Genomic DNA, 9,611 nt, shown 5'->3' with positions numbered 1-9,611 from the left:
GCTTAACTGAGCCACCCAGGTGCCTCTTCTTTTCAGTTCTAGAGTGCGTCCCCGAACCAATAATGTTTCAGGGGAATAGAAAACTGGATTTGCATGTGTGACCATCCCCGTTAACTGTTAGTGATGGACACACCTCCCCTCCAGAACCCTGAGTGGCCACCAAAGTGTGGTGACAACAGCAGGTGCTGGGTGTCCAGGAACCACTTCCTCCTAGATTCTTTGACCAAAACCAGAGAGGGTGCAGGGGGTCAGAGTTCAGTTTCATAGTTTGGGCCCAGCAGCTGCCTGCTAACCCTTGAGTTCCCATTTGGAGAACCCAGTTCCCAAGTTTCACATCCTGTTTCTGTGCTGCGTCCCAAACCCCTAGCTTAGGGTCTCTTATCACGCGCTCTTGCTTTACAAAGTTACTCATCAGAGCCCATTTCTGGTTACAGTTTGTTATTTCTAACAGTGCCTGCTTCCAGCCACCAAGCTAGGTCCTACTGGACTCTCCTTGGGAGTTTCGTCTCTGCCTTGCAAGGGGGCAGCTGAACAGCCTGGCCCAGCAGGGAATCTGCTACTCCACCCCACCCCACTCCTAAATTAAGACTAAAGGTTTAGAGAACCCCAGAGATCGTCTGCGGGGCCAATACCTGTCTCCCCGCCAGGGCAGTCCAGCTGTAAGCCTTGTGGAAGTGAATCCCCCCCTCAGTTCCCACACCATACACACAAGCTCAACACCAACACAACCCAAAGCGCCAACTGCTGCAAAAAGCTTTATTGTTTCCATTTGGTCCAGGGCTTGGGAGAGGGCTCCAGGGTGGTTACAAAGCTGCCTCTGGCTGCAGGGAGAGGCTGAGGCACGGATGTCAGCGAGGCCCCCTCAAAGGATGCTGCTGGTCTCCGGAGCTCCTAGTCGTGCTTGAGGGTGAGCCTCTCGAAGAGATACTCGCCCAGCCCAGCCTGGGGGCCGGCCAGCCTGCGGAGGTTCGTCAGGTGGTCGCCCATCTTCTTGATGAGCTTCACCTCCTCATCCAGGAAGTGGTTCTCCAGGAAGTCACAGAGCTGAGCGACAGGAGAGACCACATTGCCACTTATCCATCGACAGTGTGACAGATGGGGAAACCCGGCTCAAAGGGAAATGTGCCCAATTAAATGCGGATGAAGGGGATACTTACATGGGGGTCTGTGCGGGCAGAACCCAGGGCGTGCAGATCCAGAAGAGCCTGGTTCAGGCTCTTCTCCAGAACCAGGGCAGCTTCCATGGCGTCCAGGGTTTTCCCCCACTCATCTTGGGACGGCTTCTGTAGAGAGGGCAGAGCGCTCAGGACTAGCTACATCGTCCGCTAAAACGTCTAAGAGCTTGCATCTATCACCTCCAGGCTCCTACAACCACCCGTCTCAGGAGTCCCCGTTGCAGTGTCTTCGGGGAAGGGCGCGAGCCTCCATTTTGCGCCGCACAAGAGTAAACACAATCGTCCAGATGCCCGCGCGGGGCCTACAGCGCTACAATCAGGGCGCTCGGCGCGCGCAAGGGCTACTGGGACATGTAGTCCGCTGCCCACACACTATTTACCTGGACGTCCTGGAACAGGGCGCGGCCGCCGCGCTGGTTTTGCATCTTCAAGAGACGCTCGGCACCCTCGCGCTTCTCCTCAGCCAACTCGCGGAAGAAGTGCCCCACACCTTCCAGAGCCACATCGTCACGGTCGAAATAGAAGCCCTGCGGGAAGGGAGGCGCGAAAAGTGGTTAGCGGGAAGAAAGGCCGGCCAGAAGCCCGGACTCCGCCCTCCGACTACTCTACGGGACAAAGGCAGCCAGCGCGTGCGCACTTGGGGGAAACTTGGACTGGGGGCTTCCTAGGGACCCTCACCAGAGAGAGGTAGGTGTAGGAGGCCCGCAGATGCATGTTGACCAGACGGTTGACGGCGGCCTCCACCTCGGTGGAATAATTCTGACGAATCTGGGAGCTCATGGTTGATTGAAGATCAGGAGGTAAGCCCGAAATTGGCTGTGGGCTGGTCCCGGAGGCAGCGGGCGGCCAAGAAGATGGCTCCCAAAGTTGCGACTGGAAAAGAGGTTGGAGGGTGGTCGTTGGCTGGTTGCAGGGGCGTCCCTGGGTCTGTTCCGTCCAAACACTGTTGAAGCAAGAGACAGATCCGCAGGACCGCCGGGCGCACTGCGAGAGGCTGTGGCCAAGGCGGCTTCTTTTATAGCGCGCGGGCCCTGGGAGGTGGGGCGTTCAGGGAAAGCGATCGGCCAATCCGCGGTACTGGGAGGCGGGGATTAGGACCCCTATTGACCAATCTGAGCTGATAGCAATCCCAGGCCCCCCGCCCAGAAGTGGGGAAGTCACGCGCCAGTAGCGCGAGGCTGTTGTGAAATGGGGAAGCGGAGGTGGGGGTGGGTTGCGGGGTTCAAGGGTCCTGGGGCTGATTCTGGGACCTCAGGGAATTGTGGGGATCTCCCTGGTAGGTGAAAGGTTAATGGGGACACTGGGAGCCCTGGAAAATTATGACTTTGGGGTCTTGGGGGTGTCTCAGGAAAGTAGGTTGGATTCTGGGTTGTCTCTTAGTGCATGGACCTTTCTGGCGCCCTGGAAGTTTCTCAGAGGTGCGGAGACCTCCAGATGACTGGGGTTTGCTCTGGAAGATAAGGGGTCCCTGGATCATTAAGAAGTTTGGAAGGCGGTGCGGTGAGGTATTTCTGCCATCTTTGGGATCTGATAGATGGATTGAAAGGGGGGACCTGGAGCCCTGGGGTTCACTCAAGGATTGGGAATTTCTGTGGCACTCGAGTTCACGATGAAGTCCCTATTTTCTGGAATCTTCCCCTGGGAGAGGGGTGGTGGTGGTTTGTGTCTTTAGACTCATGATCTTCAAGATTAAAAGGAACATTTCTAGAGCCATGGGGGTCCTCCTGTCCCCCCCCCCCCATAGGGGACAGGGATATTTCTGGAAGCCGCCTAGGGGCTTTTCTAAGTGGTAGGTCTTTGGAGCCTTTGGAAAGATTGGGGCATTTGGAATACCCTGGGGCTATTTCAGGGGCATGTTGTTTTTCTGGAAGCTGCCACGTGTAGGGTGAAATGACACTCAAGCTTTAGGGTCTCTCTGAGGTTACTTTTCCAGGACACTATTCTGAGGGCAGCGAGACTTGGAATTCTCTTTGGCTCTGAAGCAGTCTCTGTCTTGTCCTAACACATGCTTCTCGAAGGTCTCAAAGCCCTGGGTCCTGCGGAAACAAGGTCTAGGGACCTGTGGATGGGATGGGTCTCTAACCAGTGTACATTTTTTTAAGTCTATCAGTTGCGGGCTGGTGTCTTGGAAGCAAAGCTGGCTCAAACCAGGACCCTGCCCTCAAGAAACTCCCCATGTCCTAGAAGGGGGAAAGGGGACAGACAGGAACTTGACCCTGTTTTCAGTGCCCTAAGGGGTAGCCAGCAGGTTGGGCAGGGGAGCTGAAGCCCCTGAGGCCTGCTTTGCAGGTGGGGGGGGGGGCAAACAGCCCAGGCAGAGGGGGTGTTTCCTGACCTAGGGGATGCTGGACCAGGCTGTTATCTGGGGTCCTCAAGGGGTGCCTGGGCCAGTGGCCAGGGAAGCAGCAGTGCTGAGTCATGCTGAACTCAGCGGGAAGGGTCTCGGGCAGAGGCGGGGTGGGGCCACTGACTGACCTCATGTCCGCGGCAGACTGCAAAGCGGCTGGGACCCTGAGAACTAGGCCTGGCTGGGAACCAGGTCTGGCCCACTCTCCCAAGAGGCGAGTGTGCTTGGTCTCCGAATCTTATAGTCTTTTTAGCTGCCTTGATGTTTTTCCTGGGCTCCTGCCTGTGGTCATAGTGTCCCCTCTTTATGGACAGTTGACTCAGTCTCCCCTCATGGCTGTCTCATCCTACAGCTCTCCCCTGACCTGGTGTCTCTGGGGAGTCTCTGGGGGAGGGGCAGTTGCCCCAGGCACACAGTCACAATGGGGCCTGAGTTACTCATTCACCAAATTTCATACCTCAGCCTAAAGACCTTTAGCCTCCATCAGGCCCCCACCTGCCGTGAGCTGGCTTCAGAAGTGCTCACTGGTGGAGGGAGAGGAAGTGGGGAGACAAAGATGACCTGAAGGACTGAGATCTTGAGGGTGGGGTGAGGGGTAGATCATTGGAGGGGGGAAAACAAGAGGCCCAGAGAGACAGAGGGAAGACTGAGAGATTGGAGAAGAGACCCACACAGAAGGTACAACAGACCCTATCTATGACCAAGTGATCTTTATCTCTGGTATCTTTTTCCGTGTCTAATCTGCAAGGCAGCTTTCCGGAGTCTTCGGAGTCTTCACGAGGGCCAGCTCTCCTGGAGGGCCCCACCCAGGTACTGGGCCAGCCCGTCCCCTTGGAGCACACAGCACAGGTGCAGGCCTTGTCCTCTCTCTCAGAACCTGATTCCAGCATTCCAACCAGTTAGCTTCTCCACAGGGCTCTAGAGCCCTCTCCTGGTCCAGTAAGTCCTCCTCCCAAGGCCTCTCCACCGCCCCCCCCACCCCCGCCCCAATTCTCCACCTCAGTTAAGTGCAACTTCCTCCCATCCATATGGCAGAAGCTTCCATGCCCTAGTTCTCCAGGGCCTCTTGCCCTGTTCTCTTTTCCTAAAGCCTCAGGCTCCACTGCCTGGCTTGGCCTTGCCCACTGCTGCCTCCAGCACAACACCTCAGGCTTCCACACAAGTGATCTTCAATTCCCTCAGGACCCCAAGCTGCTGGAGGGCAGAGCTGAGACTAACTCATCACTAACCCAGAGGGCACCAGGCTCCTTCAAAGAAGGTTTGTCAGCACACAGGTCTCCTTAGACAGCCAGCAAGTGGGCTCAGTGATTCAGACTCCGAAGTGTGGCCTGAAAGAGGTTTATTGCCCCCCCAGACCACTCCTCCCCGTGCCCCCCACCCCAATAATTACAAAAGTAAGAAAAATGCCCATGACCCCCAATCCCACCCCTCCCGGAAAAATGCCATAATTTATGCAGAAAAGACACAGTCCAAGGCAGCTGGTGGCCTCAGCCCATCTTTTTCCAGATGGTGAGTGATGCAGTGAGCACTCCAGCCACAAAGATGGTCACTGTCTGCCACGTGGGTGTCCCAAAGTAGGAGAGGAGGCCGTCCTGTGGACAGGGACATCAGTCACTTCAGCAGCCAGCACATAGGAATCAGGGAGGGAGTGGTCATAGGGCATGAGTGGGGGCAAAAGCCTAAGATGAATGGATAATGGGGTCAAAGGATCATCAAAAAACTAAAGGGAAGCCACAAGAAGTGGAGGCACCAGGAAGGACAGAAGGTACTAGTGGGGTCAGAGGTCACTGAGAGGTCAGAGGTCATAGGGAGGTCAGGGATCACCAACAGGTCAGTGGATACCAGACCAATTAGAGGAGTTGTTCAGACCTGTGAGGAAAGGCATTACAGACCCCGTATGATGACCCAGAGTCAGAGAGAGCAACACTAGTGGGCTTGGAAAGACCCGAGGAGTGGGGGAGGGGGTTAGGGGGCCTCACCCAACCACCCTGGTCTTGGATCCAGCCCAGCAGTCGCTCTCGAAGGAAGTCCAGTGTCCAGCCCATGATGGTCCTGATCAGCTCGGGCACCTTGGTACACAGGGCCTACAGGAAGTAGGGTGGGCCTTAGGGACTGAGCCTTGTCCCCCCTGTCTGGGGACAATGGCCCCAAGCCTCCTTTCTCACCTCTGCCTCCCCTCGTACCCTGCTGCAGTCTACTTCCACTCCTACTCAGAATGAGCCTCATGAATTGTCAACTGGATCTTGTTATCAGTTGCCTGTTCACATACCTTCCGTGGCTTCCCAGGCAGTAAAGACCAAAAGGCCTCTCTCAGCCCACATGGCCCTGTATGAAGGCTCTGACTTGACTGCTTTCCAATTTTCCACTTCTTTTCTGTGTGTCATTTACCTTCTCCCATATCTTCATTCCCACCAACTCTTCCCTGCCTCAGGACCTTTGCACATGCTGATTCTTCTATCTAAATAGGCTTCAACCAAGCAAATTTTTACTCCTCCCTCAAAGCTCTCATGTTAGGTCTAATGTCACTTCTCTAGAGAGAGCTTTCCTGACCTTCAAACTAGGTAGGACCAGACATACCTGCCGATGACTTTCCATCTCCCTGAACTTTCCCCTTCCCACCCTTTATGTATCTGGCTGCTTCCTCCCTATTGTCCCCAATACCTTAGACAGCTCCATCAACATTTTGACCGCTCTCTCCCTCACCTCCAACATTCAAGCCCTACCAGCTGAATCTGGCAAACACATTAAGAAATCTACTCCCCACCTCCACTGCTACCAGTGGATGCCAGGTCAGTCAGTCATCAACCAGAATTACTACAGGTACCCCCCTCACAGCTTTCCAGCTTTTACCCCATACTCTCTTCTACCCAAAACAGCCCCCCAAAATTGTTGGGCTTCCACTCCCGATATATCTTGAAGTTAAAAGGATTTCACAGTGAACAGCCATATGCCTGCAGCTGAGATTGTACAATTACCATTTTGCTTGCTACAACAATCCTTGAAATTTACAAATCAGGTCACCTCACTCTGTTTCAAAACCAGCCAGTCACTCCCCTTTTGCTTACAGCAAAGTTAACATCTTTAACATCAACTATGGGGGCCCTCACAAGACCCCTTCAAGTCCTCCCTCAACACATCAGCCCCTTGGCCTGCCTCAGGACCTTTGCACTTGCTGTGGCCCCAGGATGCCTCCCCCGCCCCCGATCTTCTTAGATCACCACAACTTTGACTTTAATGTCACTTGCTCTTAGAATGTTCCAACCACTTTGCATTACATCATCCTCGCTTACTTCTTTTGGCCCCATTGGACAATGTGAGCTCCAAGAGAGCAGGGACCTAGCCTGTTCTGTTTGGCACTGCATCTCGGGTGCCGAGTACAGGTCAGGCACATAGTAGGCCCAAGAAATGTTTGCTCCATGAATGAATGAAGGTGCAAACAACCAGCCCTTAGCTCTCTCCAGTCCTTCTGGTAAACGGGCTTCCCAGGGCTTGTTGCCCTCAGAACCCCCAGGTCCTCCCAGGTCTGAGTGGAGCTTCCCGGGGCTCATGCCCTGCAGCCGCCCACCTTGAGCACCAGTTTGCTGGCAAAGTAGAAGAGGGCAACGACCCGACCCCAGTTGAAGTTGCCATCAGAAAACATTTCAGCTGCCACTCGGAAAAAGACCTCGCGGGGGGAGTCTGTGTCCACAGCTGCGATCATCCTGCAGGGAAAAAGGAAAGCCAGAGCTGGAGAAAAAAGATCAGGCATAGTGTAGAGACCCTGACATCCACCTCGTACCAAAGACAAGGACACTGAGGCTCAAGCCAAGCTGATGTGAAAAAGAAGGGGCCAACATGGGGGAAAGGAATGAGACAAACACTTAGGACTGTGGGGGAAATGACTGAGGGACGGTTTCAATATTCTGAAGGAGGGAATGGCTGAGTGTCCAGGGTGCTAGAAGGTGTGGGGAGGGGAGCTGGACCCCTGGGTCTGAGAGAATAGGAGGCTGCCGGTCTGAACTCCAGACTCCTAGGAGAAGGGGGGCCTGAGAGCTAGGACTCCAGGGTTCTGAGGGAGAAGAGGACCAGTGGCTGGACTCCTGGGGCCCCCGGGGCCACACCTCTGTAACTCCATGTTACTGTCCAGTTCATCTCCGATGCGCTTGAGACACTCGCTCAGCTTCTTGGTGGATGCATCCTGTGGCGCCTGCTCAAGGGCCAGCTCGGGTGTCTCTCCCCCCATTCGCCCTGCTCGATCTTGGATGAAACTAGAGTGGGAATGGAGTTTGGGGGGTGCAAAATCAGAATGGGACATCACTCCTCAAATCCGCTCAGCAATAATCACACCTCAAACTCACCCCTGAAGCAAAAGGGCCCCTGTCTTCATGATCTGCTCAGAGCTGGTGGGCCCTAGAGGAGAAAGGAGGGAAGAGGTGCCTGGACTGTTGGATTCTAGGGGATCCAGGGACTAGGGTAGCTCATGATCTCTGAGGGAGGACAACACTAGGAGGTCCTGCACTTCTGGGTTCCTAGTAGATACAGTACTTAGGGGCCCGGACAACTGAGTCCCTGATGGAGAAAAAGGCAGGGAACCTAGGCCTGTATCCTACGTTCTTCCGGTGGAGGCGGCTGAGGGAACGCTTCATGCATCCAGACCCCTGGCCTGAAGGGGCAGAGGAGAAACCCGCCCCTCCCACCAGGAAGTGGTGCCGGCGACAAGCCCGGGCCTGCCCCAGGGGCTTGGATTTTGGGGTCTCCAGCTTCTCGGGAGTCCGAAAGCACCAGGCAGGAAGGAATCGGGGCACAGAAGCCAGAGAGCCGGGAACCCCCGGGAAGGGAGGGGGTTGGAAGCTGGCAGCGCCCGATCCGGGAGTTTCTGCCCCGGAGTGCTTGGAGATCGCACGGCCCCAGACCGGCAGGAGGGATCGTGGGGCCAGCCAGCGAGGGGGCTCGCCCTCCTCCCGCCCGTCTGCCTCCTGCCTCACCCCCGCCTCTGGGTTGCTCCCCGGACCCGTCCATCACCGCCGCTCCCGCCGCCGCCTCTCGCCGGGTCCGCCCGGGCGGCCGCAGCACGCCCCTGGTCACGTGACCGCCCCGCTGAGCGTGCCTCCTCACGTGATCGCCCCGCAAAATGGCGGCCACGCGCTGTCGCCCCGCAGGCCCGTCCGGTCACGTGAACACACCTGCCTCACCTGCTGGGGGACCGCTGGCCCCGATCACGTGACCGTGAAATCCGCACTTCCCTGTAGGAACTGCCGGTGGCGCTCTTTTACCGGCCGCCTGTTCCGAGGCAGCTGTGAACTTTCATTCATTCCTCTGTGCAGTATTTTTGGAAGTTTCAGTTGGGATCTGAGCTCTCGGCAGAACAGAAGGAACACCGAAGGCCAAAGTTATCATCCTCTGAAGCAGGACGTTTCAGATGATTTTGAGTTGTTTTTGTGAAAACAAAAGGAATGTGAGGTTCAAAAAGTGGCAAAACTGGGACGCCTGGGTGGCTCAGTTGGTTGGACAACTGCCTTCGGCTCAGGTCATGATCCCGGAGTCTCGGGATCGAGTCCCGCATCAGGCTCCCAGCTCCACGGGGAGTCTGCTGCTCCCTCTGACCTTCTCCTTGCTCATGCTCTCTCTCACTGTCTATCAAATAAATAAATAAAATCTTAAAAAAAAAAAAGTGGCAAAACTAATCTATGCAGAGGGACTGGAAGGGTATGAAAGGGGAAGGACCCCAAGTCAGGCACCTGGGGGGACCTGAAATGAGCTTTATCTTGATCTAGGTGATGATTACTTGGGTAAACATGCTGAAAAATTCATGGAGCTGCACATACGAAATGTGCATTTTACTACATGGAAACTGTATCTCCTTTGACAAAGAATAAAAAGATCAGAAAATAGACTGGGGTCAGATAATGAACGGTGGAGCATGTAAGAGAAGGTATCTAGGTCCTAAGGTGGGTGGGAGCCGTAGCAGTAAGATCGTAAGAATCCTAATACATCAGCCACCACCACCACCAGAACACAGCCTGACAAAGTCAAGTTTACTGACCCACTGTGATGATAGAGATCACACAGAGAGAAACCATGGAGCATCTTGACAAAGGAAATGGTAGAGT

At 55.1% G+C, this 9,611-nt stretch overlaps 2 protein-coding genes across 2 annotated transcripts; both read right to left on the bottom strand.

Moving 5' to 3' along the window:
• Positions 1-736: 736 nt before the first annotated feature.
• Positions 737-2,171, bottom strand: FTL (ferritin light chain). The gene is made up of 4 exons (XM_032325963.1): positions 1,854-2,171; positions 1,556-1,702; positions 1,158-1,283; positions 737-1,044 (listed from the first exon to the last, which is right to left on the bottom strand). The coding sequence occupies exons 1-4, from the start codon at positions 1,953-1,955 to the stop codon at positions 892-894; spliced, it is 528 nt and encodes a 175-aa protein (XP_032181854.1). The 5' UTR covers positions 1,956-2,171; the 3' UTR covers positions 737-891.
• A 2,673-nt stretch (positions 2,172-4,844) lies between these two features.
• On the bottom strand, positions 4,845-8,612 carry BAX (BCL2 associated X, apoptosis regulator). Its single transcript, XM_032325962.1, has 6 exons — positions 8,487-8,612; positions 7,860-7,911; positions 7,623-7,769; positions 7,088-7,223; positions 5,502-5,606; positions 4,845-5,114 (listed from the first exon to the last, which is right to left on the bottom strand). The coding sequence occupies exons 1-6, from the start codon at positions 8,518-8,520 to the stop codon at positions 5,010-5,012; spliced, it is 579 nt and encodes a 192-aa protein (XP_032181853.1). The 5' UTR covers positions 8,521-8,612; the 3' UTR covers positions 4,845-5,009.
• Positions 8,613-9,611: the final 999 nt, after the last annotated feature.

The sequence above is a fragment of the Mustela erminea genome, chromosome 19 (genome assembly GCF_009829155.1).
Source record: "Mustela erminea isolate mMusErm1 chromosome 19, mMusErm1.Pri, whole genome shotgun sequence".
Taxonomy (NCBI): domain Eukaryota; kingdom Metazoa; phylum Chordata; class Mammalia; order Carnivora; family Mustelidae; genus Mustela; species Mustela erminea.
The sequence above is the reverse complement of the archived record's forward strand: the minus strand, read 5'-3'. Positions and strand labels throughout refer to the sequence as shown.

Excerpts from the sequence above, each read along its gene's own strand:
- FTL (XM_032325963.1), bottom strand. The coding sequence starts at position 1,955 with ATGAGCTCCCAGATTCGTCAGAATTATTCCACCGAGGTGGAGGCCGCC. Across the intron at positions 1,284-1,555 it reads CCCTGTTCCAGGACGTCCAG|AAGCCGTCCCAAGATGAGTG; the intron begins GTAAATAGTGTG and ends CCCTCTCTACAG. Across the intron at positions 1,045-1,157 it reads CTGCCCGCACAGACCCCCAT|CTCTGTGACTTCCTGGAGAA; the intron begins GTAAGTATCCCC and ends CCTGTCGCTCAG.
- BAX (XM_032325962.1), bottom strand. The coding sequence starts at position 8,520 with ATGGACGGGTCCGGGGAGCAACCCAGAGGCGGGG. Across the intron at positions 7,770-7,859 it reads GGGGCCCTTTTGCTTCAGGG|TTTCATCCAAGATCGAGCAG; the intron begins GTGAGTTTGAGG and ends TTCCCACTCTAG. Across the intron at positions 5,607-7,087 it reads CCAGCAAACTGGTGCTCAAG|GCCCTGTGTACCAAGGTGCC; the intron begins GTGGGCGGCTGC and ends TACTTCCTGTAG.